Source organism: Mustelus asterias, unplaced genomic scaffold (genome assembly GCF_964213995.1).
Source record: "Mustelus asterias unplaced genomic scaffold, sMusAst1.hap1.1 HAP1_SCAFFOLD_382, whole genome shotgun sequence".
Lineage (NCBI taxonomy): Eukaryota > Metazoa > Chordata > Chondrichthyes > Carcharhiniformes > Triakidae > Mustelus > Mustelus asterias.
The window spans coordinates 161,851-174,735 of NW_027590338.1; the positions used below are offsets into that span (position 1 = coordinate 161,851).

Consider the following 12,885-nt stretch of genomic DNA (forward strand, 5'->3'; position numbering starts at 1 on the left):
TAGAGATTTACAGCATGGAAACAGGCCCTTCGGCCCAACTTGTCCATGCCACCCTTTTTTTAAAACCCCTAAACCAATCCCAATTGCTCATATTTGGCCCATATCCCTCTGCACCATCTTACCCATGTAACTAACTGAATGCTTTTTAAAAGATAAAATTGTACCCGCCTCTACTACCTCTGGCAGCTTGTTCCAGACACTCCCAACCCTGTGTGTGAAAAGATTGCCCCTCTGGACACTTTTGTATCTCTCCCCTCAAACCTATGCCCTCTAGTTTTAGACTCCCCTACCTTTGGGAAACGATATTGACTATCTAGCTGATCTGTGCCCCTCATTATTTTATAGACCTCTCTAAGATCACCCCTCAGCCTCCTACGCTCCAGGGAATAAAGTCCCAGTCTATGCAGCCTCTCCTTATAACCCAAACCATCAAGCCCTGGTAGTATCCTAGTAAATCTTTTCTGCACTCTTTCTAGTTTAATAATATCCTTTCTATAATAGGGTGACCGGAATTGCACACAGTATTCCGAGTGTGGCCTTACCAATGTCTTGTACAACTTCAACAAGACGTCCCAGCTCCTGTATTCAATGTTCTGTGGTGGAAACACACACTAGCAACATTTAAGAGGCATCTGGATGGATAATGAATAGGGAGGGAATAGAGAGATACAGACCGAGTAAGGACGGAAGGTTTTTTTTAAGTTTAGTGAGGCCATCGTGGTCAGCACAGGCTTGGAGGGCCGAAGGGCCTGTTCCTGTGCTGTACTGTTCTTTGTTCTTCCACCTCAGTGACATCGCCCGACTCCCCCAGTCTCAGCTCATCTGGAACTCTCACCCATTCCATTGTGACGTCTGGAACCTCCGAGCACTCCTTCATTGCGCATGCACCAGACCAGACACCATCCCCAGTAAATATGGCGGCTGTTCACACGGGCCTCTCTCGGGGAAAAGCCTGAGCAGCTTCCGCCGCTACAAACTCCGCATTGGAGCTTCGGCCCACACGGGATGTTTATGAGGCCTCTAAACCTACCCGCCGGCTCCATCCCTCCCTCATGACCCATCCCACGGTATCTCACCGGCTGATAATTTCCACAACCGTCTCGATCGTGAGTTCTCATCGGCACTGCGCATGTTCTCAGTCGCAACAGGAGTTGCGACTGAGAACAGTAGCCATCCTAGACCTTAGGACGGTCGTGCTCGGCCCCGAAACTGCACGCAAACTTGAGACGGCGCAGGCGTGCGGTGGGATCCCGCCCGAGCGTTCCCCTGTTCGGGCGGAATTCCACATTGGCCCAAAGCCTCAGCCCCCTCCCCTGGGTGAGGTGCCCCACAGCCTGAGCCGCCTCGCGGAAATGCCCTCCGTGCCTTTTTCTACCGCGCGGAGGCGTTTCCTGTGCGGGCTGCTGCTGCACACCTTCCACTACCGCCTCCTCGCCTGTCGCCCGGATACACCTTGGCGGGCCTTGTTGCCGCCGGGCGGCGGAGGTCCCCGCTGGAGGTCCCTCTACGGAGGGATCTCCCCCAATTACGTCGGGGACCTGGGGTGGAGGGTGATGCATGCAGCAGTTCCGCACAACCGTAGGATTCACTGGTTCACGGGCTCCGAAGACTGCCCTTTCTGTGGCCTTGTGGAGTCCGTGGACCATGTCTATGTTGAGTGTCTTAGGCTGCACTCCCTTTATGTTTTCCTGAAGAACCTTTTATTGATGTTTTGTTTGCACTTCAGTCCCACGCTCCTGATCTACGGACACCCGGTGCGGAGAGGGGAGGGTCGGGATGGCGACCTCCTCGTGAACCTGCTCCTGGGCCTGGCGAAACGCGCTATTTACCGGTCCAGGCAGCGGGCGATCGAGGGGGCCGTCCATCCTGACTGTCTTCCCCTCTACCGCGGCTACGTTCGCGGCCAGGTGTCCCTGGAGAGGGAGCATGCGGTGTCCACGGGCGAGGTTGACGCTTTCCGCGCCCGCTGGGCACCGCAGGGGTTGGGGTGCATTATTGACCCTAATAATCACGTTTTAATTTGATGTTTTTTAAGTTTCCTTTGTATTTTGATTTCTGTTCGGACTGTTCCCCCTCCTTTTTGGGGAGCTGCCCCTTTTACTTTGTCCTGATTTAATTTGAGTTTGTTTACTTGGTTTGACCTAAAAAGAAAAAAAAACAGGAGTGTTCTGGTCTAGACCCGCCCCTCGTTCACTCCGATTGGCTGGAGGACCAGCCTCTCCTGCTCGGTCCTCCAGCCCCGCCCTCTCTTTCTATTGGTCCAGAATCGCCGTCAATCACTCCCAGGCATTGTGAACTGGAGCATGCGCAGTGCCGATGTTAGGATCGGGCTGCAAAGCCGCAGGAGCAAAGCCTCAGAGATTGAAATCAACGGGTTGTTGTAAAGCAGGAGGTCAGGGTTCCAGTCAGCAACAACTTCTATTTATTTAAAACCTTTAACATCAGAAATCATCCCAGTGCATTTCACATGAACATCCAGATACAGCAGGATATATTAACACATGAGCAAAAGATTGGACAAAGAGGTGAGTTTTAAAGAGTTTTAAGGGATTTGATTTAACATTGTCACATTTGATTGATTTGATTTATTATTGTCACAAGTATTACTATGACGTGAAAAGTATTGTTCTTGTGCTAGACAGACAAAAACATACCGTTCATAGAATGCATAGGGGAGAAGGAAAGGAGAGTGTGCAGAATGTAGTGTTACAGTTATAGCTGGGGGTGTATAAGGCAAGTCCATTCAGAAGTCTGATGACAGCAAGGAAGAAGCTGTGAAGGTAGAGGCGTTGGTGGGCTTTCTTAACCATATCATCAGCGTGGCAGGACCAGGACAGGCTGTTGGTGATCTGGACACCTAGAAACTTGAAGCTGTCAGCCATTTCCACTTCACCCATTGATGTAGACAGGGGCGTGTCCTTCACTACGCTTCTTGAAGTCAATGACTATCTCCTTCCTTTTGCTGACATTGAGGGAGAGATTATTGTCACCGCACCAGTTCACCAGATTCTCTCTCACTTTCCTGTACTCCGTCTCATTATTGTTTGAGATCCAACCCACTACGGTGGTGTCATCAGCAAACTTGAAAATTGAGTTGAAGGGGAATTTGTCCACACAGTCATAGGTGTATAAGGAGTATATTAAAGGGCTGAGGACACAGCCTGTGGGCACTTGTGTTGAGGATGATTGTGGAGGTGTTGTTGTTGCCTATTTTTACTGATTGTGGTCTGTGGGTTAGGAAGTTTAGGATCCAGTCACAGAGGGAGGAGCTGAGCCCCAGGCCACAGAGTTTGGAGATGAGTTCTGTTAGAATAAAGGTGTTGAAGGTTGAGATGTGGTCAATAGGAGTCTGACATAAGTGTCTTTGTTATTCAGGTGTTCCAGGTGTTGAGTGTAGGGCCAAGGAGATGGTGTCTGCTATGGACCTATTGCGGTGATAGGCAAACTGTAGTGGATCCAGGCAATCTGGGAGGCTGAAATTGATTTTGAGCCATGACTAATCTTTTGAAGCACTTCATACTGATGGATGTCAGAGCCACTGGGCAATAGTCATTAAGGCATGCTGCCTTGCTTTTCTTTAGCATCGGGATGATGTTTGCCTTCTTGAAGCAGATAAGGACCTCAGATTGGTATAAAAAGAGGTTAAAGATGTCTACGAATAACCCTGTGAGCTGGTCTGCACAAGATCTGTGTGCTCGCCCGGGTACCCCATTCGGGCTGGTCACTTTCCATGGGTTGACTTTTGAGAAGGCTGCTCAGATGTCGACAATGGTGAGCTCGAATGGAGGTTTGACAGAGCTTCCCAGATGGAGGGCGTGCTCTCGCTGACCTCTTGCTCAAAACGGGCATAGAATGCGTTGAGCTCATCGGGGAGAGGTGCAATGGAGACAGTGATTTTAGCTGCCTGGAGGAGGTTGTTTAGTGTTGAAAGCCAGATGGGAGTGTGTTATAATAACTTGGTTTAGAGGTAACAAAGGAATGGATGATTTTGCAGTGGATAAACTGAGGCTAATGTATAATTGGGTGATGTCACGGAGATGAAAATAGGTGATTTTGGTGCTGATGTGGATGAGTTTGGAAGATCATCTTGGGTTGAAATATTTCACCATGGTTGTGAACAGTCTGCTTCAGACTCAGACATTTGGCAGGGACAGGGATGGAGTTGATGGCGAGAGACTGAAGGAAATGGGCTCAGTCTTGTCATTATTTAAATGGAGGACATTTCCGCTAATTCAATCTTGGATGTCAGACAAGTTCAGATGGTGTGTAGCTCGAAGGGGAACTTGCAGATGATGGTGTCCAAATACTCCTGCTGCCCTAGTCCATCCAGGTGGTGGAGGTTGAGGGCATAGAAGGTTCTGTCAAATTGTTCTGTCTATAAAATATCTCCCATTTGCCCCCATCTCTCCCACCTTCTCTCTCTGTCACTCTCACTACTTTCTGATTTTCTCTCTCTTGCTGTCTCTCTTGTGAGATAGATTTCTGTTACCCAGAGGGTTCCATCATTGACTATATTTAATGCTGAGACGATAAGATGTGGCTGAATGGCAGAGCAGCCTCGACAGGCCGAATGGCCTACCCCTGCTCCTATTTCTTGTGTTCTTGCAGAGGCCAGAGCCTTGGGTAGACTCAGACCGGGTGGCAGGCTTTCTTCACTGAAGGATATTCGTGACCATTTCAGTTCTGACAAAAGATTGAACAAATTTCATGGTCACTTTTTCCGAGTGCCGGCCCCACAAATGACCAGATACATTCAATTCAATTTCACAACCTGCCTTTGTGAGTCTTTCTCATCGCCTTTTTTCTGTTTAAAATCAATTTCACAGATTATCTGAAGCGGAGGATTTCCAATCAGAAAACTCAAACCAAACATCCCATCAGGATCAGATGGAGTCACCCAATTTATTGTCAGCTGAATATTTGTGAATTTTGAACATGGAAGGAAAAGGCACTGTTCACAGTGGGGAGAAACAGTGGGAATGTGGGGAGGGATTCAGATCCCCACCCGAACTGGAAACTCATTGGCCCAGACACACCGGGGAGAGGTCATTCACTTGCTCCAAGTGTGGGAAGGGATTCTCTCGCTCATCCAGCCTGCTGCAACACCAGCGAGTTCACACTGGAGAGAGACCTTTCAATTGTTCCAACTGTGGGAAGGGATTCGCTCAGTCAGGCAACCTGCTGAGACACCAGCGAGTTCACACTGGGAAGAGACCATTCACTTGCTCAGAGTGTGGGAAAGGATTCGCTCGGTCCTCTGACTTGATGGCGCACCAGCGAGTTCACACTGACGAGAGACCATTTAAATGTCCAGACTGTGGGAAGTGCTATAAAAGTTCCCGGGACCTGATACTCCATCAACGTGCTCACAGTGACGAGAGGCCATTCAGATGCTCTCATTGTGGGACTGGGTTCAAACAATCATCTCAACTCACTGAGCACCAGCATACTCACACCGGGGAGAGGCCATTCACCTGCTCTGTGTGTGGGAATGGGTTCAGTCGGGCATCTAACCTGCGGATACACCAGCGAATTCACACTGGGGAGAAACCTTTCACCTGTTCTGAGTGTGGGAAGGGATTCACTCAATTATCCACTCTGTTGAATCACCAGAGTGTTCACAATGAGAAGAGACCATTTCAATGTCCAGACTGCAGGAAGTGCTACAAAAGTTCCCGGCAACTGCTCCACCATCAACGAGTTCACACTGAGGAGAGACCTTTTAACTGCCCAGACTGTGAGAAATGCTTTAAAAGTTCTGGGGAACTGATGCGCCATCGTGTTCACACTGACGAGAAACCATTCAGGTGCTCTCACTGTGACACTGGGTTCAAGACATCATCTGACCTCACTGCACATCAGCGAGTTCACACTGGGGAGCGACCATTCACCTGCTCCCAGTGTGGGAAGGGATTCACTCAGTCATCCTCCCTGCTGACACACCAGCGAGTTCACACCAGGGAAAGGCCGTTCACCTGCCCCAAGTGTGGGAAGAGATTCACTCAGTCATCCAACCTGCTGAGACACCAGCGAATTCACAAATAATTTCAATAAATTAGCTTTGTGTTAACAGTGTTTAACCTTTTAACATTTTTAACATATGTTATTTCCTTTCGAAGGGTTCTCACGCTCCCCTGTCTCTTCCATCCTCACCTCCAAGTGTGAGGAGCTCATGGAGCTTCTTTGTGAGATTGGGACAATCTGATCAGCTGCCTCTGCTGCTTCCCTCCCTTCCACAAGCCCACCGGGACAAACCATGTCTAAGGTTCCATCTTGCCCAAGCCCAGAACCTATAGTTTCCTCCAGTTTCTCTCCTATCTCCCTTCATGCCCTCTGCATCTTGTCCATGAGACCCGCCTTGTGCTCCATCAATCCTATTCTCACTAAACTGCTGATCATCCACCTTCCCCACATTAGGTGATATTGTTGACGGTTCTCTTTTCTCTCACACTGTCCCTCTCACTTTCAAATCCACTGTCATCACCAATCCTAAAAAAACACTCAATCCCATAGTCTTTGCCAACTACTACCCCATCTCCAACCTCTCTTTCCTCTCCAAAGCCCCTGCACTAGGTGTCCCCCAAGTGTTTATCCTTTGCCCCTCCTGTTTCTCATCTACATGCCGCCACAGGGTGACATAATACAGATAGACTGTTGTCTATCTTCTTCCTACTCAGCTTCTCTGAGCTGTGAACCGGGCAGCTGAAAGCTGATACTTATTAACTTTTTCTGGACACAGCCCCTTGTACATGATCAATGGTGTTCCTGAACTCTGGTTCACATGATCAGTCTCTGATTGATTTAATTCCATCTACAGGTCCAGGCAGAGGGCGATCGAGAGGGTCTCCAACCTGTCTGCCCCCTCTACCGCAGCTATATTCATGGCCAGGTGTCCCTGGAAAGGGAGCATGCGGTGTCCAAGGGCACCACTGAAGCCTTCCGTGCCCACAGGGCACTGCAGGGACTGGGGTGTGTTATTGACCCCTTTAATCACATTTTAATTTGATGTTTTAAGTTTCCTTTCCACTTTGTTTTTTGTTTCGGGCGGTTCCCCTCCTTTTAGAGAGCTGCCACTTTTGAGTTGTCCCGAAGTTAAGCTGATTTTGTTTATTTGGTTGGACACAAGAAAGATGTCCCTGATTGATGTCGTTGGTGCGTAATCAGTTTCTGATTGGTTTCTTCATGGTGATGGTCATCTACCGATCATTTCCTGCAACCTCCTGGCTGGCCCTCTAATGTATCAGTTACTTTCGGAGTCTGCCCCACGTTATAACCTTTCCTGTCATTTTATTAAATTTTATGGCTTTGTACTGAGATAATGGGGACCGAAAGATATCTTCTTTGTCACTTATTTGAAATAAGCAAGTTTATGGTGTCAAATCCCAATGGTTAACATTTGGGCTCATTGTCTCAAATGTCTCATTGATGTGCAGGAATCCTGTAGAGTTCTCATTGGGGCAGGTGACCATCAGTGTATTTTGGTTAAAGAAAGTGCTTGCTGGTTTTTGTAGTGGTTGCCAGAGCTTGGAACACAGTTAATTAAAAGGACACAAAATGACACACAGCCTTAAACTAATACAGAAATGACAAAGTTACTTCAGATCTGAAATCCAAAGAAAGTGGGCATCAAATCAGTGTGTAAAAGGTGAGATAGCTGGAAACACAAATACAGTATGATACATTCAATTGATAAATGTTCAAAACTAATTAGTCAGAATAACTACTGTGTTACGAAAACTGGAGAACTGAAATCTTTAATTTTTCAAACCAAATATGGTGATTTGGTGTGAAGGAAAGTGATTGCTTCTTTTAAGATATTACAAGTTAAAAGATTAAACTAATTTATGACACAGTGCTGAAGGTTTGAAACTTCACAGCTGGTTTCTTCACACAATATGGCCTCTAACTCAAGTATAACTGTTGTTGTCAATGGCTGACGGGTAACAGTTCCAGACCTCAGCTCATCCAGAGTTGATGGGATCCACAGGACTCTGTAATTAAAGTATAAAAGTGTAGCTTTACACCGGCCTCGGGTCATGTGATGTATTTCACTTGTCAAATAAGGATGCAGCTACAGACAAAGCCAGTTACATGATACTAACGTATTACAATTAAGCAGAATATTACAGCAGATTAGAATGTCATAGAAGCCCTACAGTGCAGAAAGAAGCCATTTGGCCCATCAAGTCGGCACCGACCACAATCCCATCCCTGCCCTACCCCCTTATCCCTACATATTTACCCACTAATCCCTCTAAGCTACGCATCTCAGGACACTAAGGAGCAATTTTACCATGGCCAATCAACCTAACCCGCACATCTTTGGACTGTGGGAGGAAACCGGAGCACCCGGAGGAAACCCACGCAGACACGAGGAGAATGTGCAAACTCCACACAGACAGCGACCCAAGCTGGGAATCGAACCCAGGTCCCTGGAGCTGTGAAGCAGCAGTGCTAACCACTGTGCCATCGTGATTAATAAGCTTCAATTACTTGATTATTACACATAACTAAGCTACAAACTATTAAATATGACCGTTCCTACAGTCGAACAGTCCAGTCAAGCAACAGGCTGACACAGACATACTTTGAATCATATCTTACTGCCAATGTCTCACAGGAACAAGGAGCAGGATTCGGCTATTTGGCCCCTTGAGTCTGCTCCACCATTTAATCAGATCAGGGTTGATCTGATAGTAACTTTAAATCTGCATCCTGCCTACCCCCAATAATCTATCACCCACTTGCTTGCCAAGAATCTATCTACATCTGCCTTAAAAATCTTCAAAGACTCTGCTTCCACCGCCTTTTCAGAAGAGTGTTCCAGAGACTCTGAAAGAAAATATTTCACCTCATCTCCGTTTTAAATGTGCGAACCCTTATTTTTAAACAGGGACCCAGAGCTCTAGATTCTCACACAAGAGGAAACATCCTTTCCACATCAACCTGTCAAGACCCTTCAGGATCTTCTATGTTTCGATCAAATTTATCTTACTCTTCTAAACTCCAGCAGACACAAACCTAGCCTGTCCAAGCTTTACCCATAATCCACACATTTCTGACATTAGTCTGGTCAATCGACTGCTTCCAATGTATTTACATCCTTGCTTAAACAAGATGACCAATACTGTACACCGTACTTCAGATGTGGTCTCACTGGTGCTCTGGATAACTGAAGCATAACCTCCATATTTATGTAATCAATTCCCCTCACAAATGATAGCTTTCCTAATTACTTGCTTTACCTGCTTACGAGCTTTTTGTAATTCATGCAAAAAACAAAGAACAGCACAGGAACAGGCCCTTCGGTCTACGCTGATCACATTGTCCTATCGAGACCAACCGCTTATATCCCTCTATTCCCCATCTGTTCATGTGTCTATCCAGATAAGACTTAAATGTCACTAACGTGTCTGCCTCAACCACCTCACTTGGCACTGCATTCCAGGCCCCCACCACCCTCTGTGTAAAAAACCTTCCCCCGCACATCTCCACTGAACCTTTCCCCCTTATCTTGAACTTGTGCCCTCTTGTAATTGTCATTTCTGCCCTGGGAAAAAGCTCCCAACTGTTCACCCTATCCATGCCCCTCATAATTTTATAAATGTCTATCAGGTCGCACCTCAGCCTCCATCTTTCCAGGGAGAACAATCCCAGTTTATTCAATCTCTAGGACACTCAGATCCCTCTGCATCTCAGAGCTCGACAATCTCTCAGCATTTAGATAATCTGCTTCCCTTTTATCCTTCCTGCCAAAATGTCCTGTCCTCCCAGCAGTTCAGACCTGAGTAGAGGGAGCAGCACAGAGGTGGACAGTGCAAGTGAGTCATCCTGGGAGTCCTCAACTTGAAATTCTTTTTTATTCATTCGTGGGAAATGGGCATTGCTGGATGGCCAGCATTTATGGCCCAGTCCTTGTTGCCCTTGAACTGACTGACTTGCGAGGCCATTTCAGAGGGAGTCACATGTAGGCCAGACCGGGTAAGGAGAGCAGATTTCCTTCCCTAAAGGGCATTAGTGAGCCAGATGGGTTTTTTATGATAATCAACAATGGTTTTATGGTCATCAATAAATTCTTAATTCCAGATTTTTTTCATTGAATTCAAATTCCACCAACTGATGTGGCAGGATTCGAAACCCGGTCCCCAAATCATTAGCTGAGTTTCTGGATTAATAGTTCAGCAATAATACCACCAAGTCATCACCTCCCCTAGTTCAAGATGGAGTGTAGGAGAACAAGTCAGGAGCAGCACGAGGCACCCTAAAACTGAGATTCCAATCTGGTGACTCTATAACACGGGACCATAAGCATGCTAAACAGCAGAGGCAGCATGTCCCAGGCAGGACCAAGTGATCCCACAAACAACGGATCAGATCAAAGCTGCAGTCCCCCCACATCCAGTCGTGAATGGTGGGGGACAATTAAACAAATCACAGAGAGAGAAAGCTCCACAAACATCACCATCCTGAATGACTGGGGAAAGAAGTGGATCAGTGAAAACAACTGTGATTTGTGTTTGGTGATCACGGATGTGTTACTGATGCCTTCCATAGATTCCAAGGCCAGGAAAGACACTCTGGAAGGTATGGGGAGCTGGGACTTGTCCAGGAGAGTAACAAGGTATGAAAACTGAAATAATCTAGAACTAGAAAGGAGAAAAGGTCACAAAAATGCAGCAATTGGTAACAAGACATTGATTAATCTTTTCTTGTCCTGAAGAAATGAAGGTCTCAGCTTTGTGTCTTTAAACAATATTAGTTAATTTGACATTTATCCGGAGTAATAAACTCCAGCCCAGTTATAGCAATCACAAACATCAGCAAAAACACACCCCAACTGTCAGAATGAACATGGTTCAGTCCTGGATGTGATTGACAGCAGCAATAACAGCAGAATCCAATTCCTCCAGACACTTGCCAATTTGTTGGTGTGTTAGAAGATGGGTTGACTGAGTGAATCCCATCTCACACTCAGAGAAGGTGAACGGTCTCTCTCCATTGTGAGTGTGTTGGTGTCTCAGCAGGTGGGATGAGTGAGAAAATCCCATTCTGCACTCAGAGCAAGTGAACGGTTTCTCCCCGGTGTGAATGTGCTGGTGTGTTCGCAGGTTGGATGAGCGAGTGAATCCCTTTCCACAGTCAGAGCAGGTGAACGGTCTCTCCCCAGTGTGAACTTGTTGGTGTCTCAGCAGAACACTTGAGGTCTTAAAGCTCTTCTCACATTCAGAACATCTGAAAGGTTTCTTATCTGAGTGAACAAGTTGGTGTGATCTGAGGCTGGTTAAATAAATGAATCCTTTTCCACACAAGGAGCAGGTGAACGACCTCTCCCCAGTGTGAACTCGCTGGTGTTTCTGGAGGCTGGATAACAGAGTGAATCCCTTCCCACACACTGTACATCTGAATGGCCTCTCCTCATTGTGAACTCGCTGGTGTATCAGCAGATCACTTGTGGTTTTATAACTCTTCTCACATTCGGAACATTTGAAAGGTCTGTTATCAGTGTGAACCAGTCGGTGTGTAGCGAGGTGGGATGATCGTGTGAATCCCTTCCCACACACAGAGCAGGTGAACGGCCTTTCCCCAGTATGAGTGCGTTTGTGTTCAATGAGATTCTGTGATCGCTTAAATAACTTCCCACAGTAAGAGCAGCAGAACTGTTTCTCGGTGTGAATAGATTGGTGCGTGACCAGGTCCTCAGGGCTTTTAGAGCTGTGATCACCGTCAGCATGGTTAAAAAGCCTCTCTTCAATGTGAACTTGCTGGTGGGTCAGCAGGTGGGATGACTGAATGAATCCCTTCCCACACATGGAGCAGGTGAATGGTCTCTCCCCAGTGTGACTGCGCCGATGCATTTCCAGCAGAGATGGGTAACTGAATCCCTTCCCACAGTCCCCACATTTCCATGGTTTCTCCATGGTGCAGGTGTTCTTGTCTGTTCAAGCCTTGTCCACACACAACATGTGTATTGCTTCTAAGTAAGGCTATTAAGGGTTATGGGACAAGGCAGAAAATTGGATTGTCATATCATATCAGCCGTGATCTCATTGAATGGAGGAGCAGACTCGATGAGTCCAATGGCCTAATTCTGATCCTAATTCTTATGATCTTATTGTTCTCTGCTGTGAATGGTGTGATGTTTCTTTCAGGCTGTGTAACTGGTTAAAGCTCTTTCCAGTCAGTTCACTCTCACTCAGGTGTATGTCTCGGCGCTTTTCCAGTCACACTGATGTTTGAAATTGTTCCCCACCGCCAGAACAGACAAACATTTCTCCTTCCACATTTAAAGGTCGATGATATTCAGGTTCTGATGAATTGAGTGACTCTGTCAGCTCTTGATGTGATGTTTGGTTTCAGTTTCCCATCTGCAATTCATCGTCCTTGTGGACCTTGTAAAAGACATTGACAGAGTCAGTATCGCTGTCAGCACAGGATAGAAATTCAGAACAAACAATTCTAGTTTCCATGGAATATTATTTCAAATCTTGTTTCCCCAAATCTTGTGGTCCAATCGAACTTCCATCTGAACTAAACCAGAACTTTGTTTCCAGTGTTTGTGAGACACTCTGTACCCTGAGTTGCGGAAGATATCGAGTGTTCCAGTCGACACTGTCTGCTCCCTCTCCAGGACCACACGAGCATGGACAAGAAAGTTAAAGTTTACTTTTATTAGTCACAAGTAAGGCTTGCAGTAACACTGTAATGAAGTTACTGTGAAACCACAGAAGAACCACAGCCAAGTTACCCTCTGCTGAACTACAAATTACTGTTTTAACCAGCCCCAAGAACAGGTCCAGGAAAAGATCCTCTGACCTCCCCAGTCTCCTCCACACTGGGCAGTCAACGAACAGGAGCGTGGGGCAGAACAGAATTGTAACTAAAAGT

At 46.7% G+C, this 12,885-nt stretch overlaps 2 protein-coding genes across 2 annotated transcripts in view; one reads left to right on the top strand and one right to left on the bottom strand.

Annotated features, from left to right (window-relative positions):
- The window catches only part of LOC144486533 (uncharacterized), a 41,828-nt gene extending 35,122 nt beyond the window's left edge, over window positions 1-6,706 (top strand). Inside the window, exons 3-4 of the mRNA XM_078204583.1 lie at window positions 5,065-5,737; window positions 6,678-6,706. Of these exons, the coding sequence (XP_078060709.1) occupies window positions 5,065-5,737; window positions 6,678-6,706 (702 nt within the window). The remainder of the gene's footprint in view (window positions 1-5,064; window positions 5,738-6,677) is intronic.
- Window positions 6,707-7,367: 661 nt separating this feature from the next.
- LOC144486534 (uncharacterized) lies at window positions 7,368-12,144 on the bottom strand. Its single transcript, XM_078204584.1, has 2 exons — window positions 10,890-12,144; window positions 7,368-7,523 (listed from the first exon to the last, which is right to left on the bottom strand). Exons 1-2 carry the CDS (start codon window positions 11,916-11,918, stop codon window positions 7,368-7,370), a joined length of 1,185 nt encoding a protein of 394 aa, XP_078060710.1. The 5' UTR covers window positions 11,919-12,144.
- Between the last annotated feature and the right edge of the window lie 741 nt (window positions 12,145-12,885).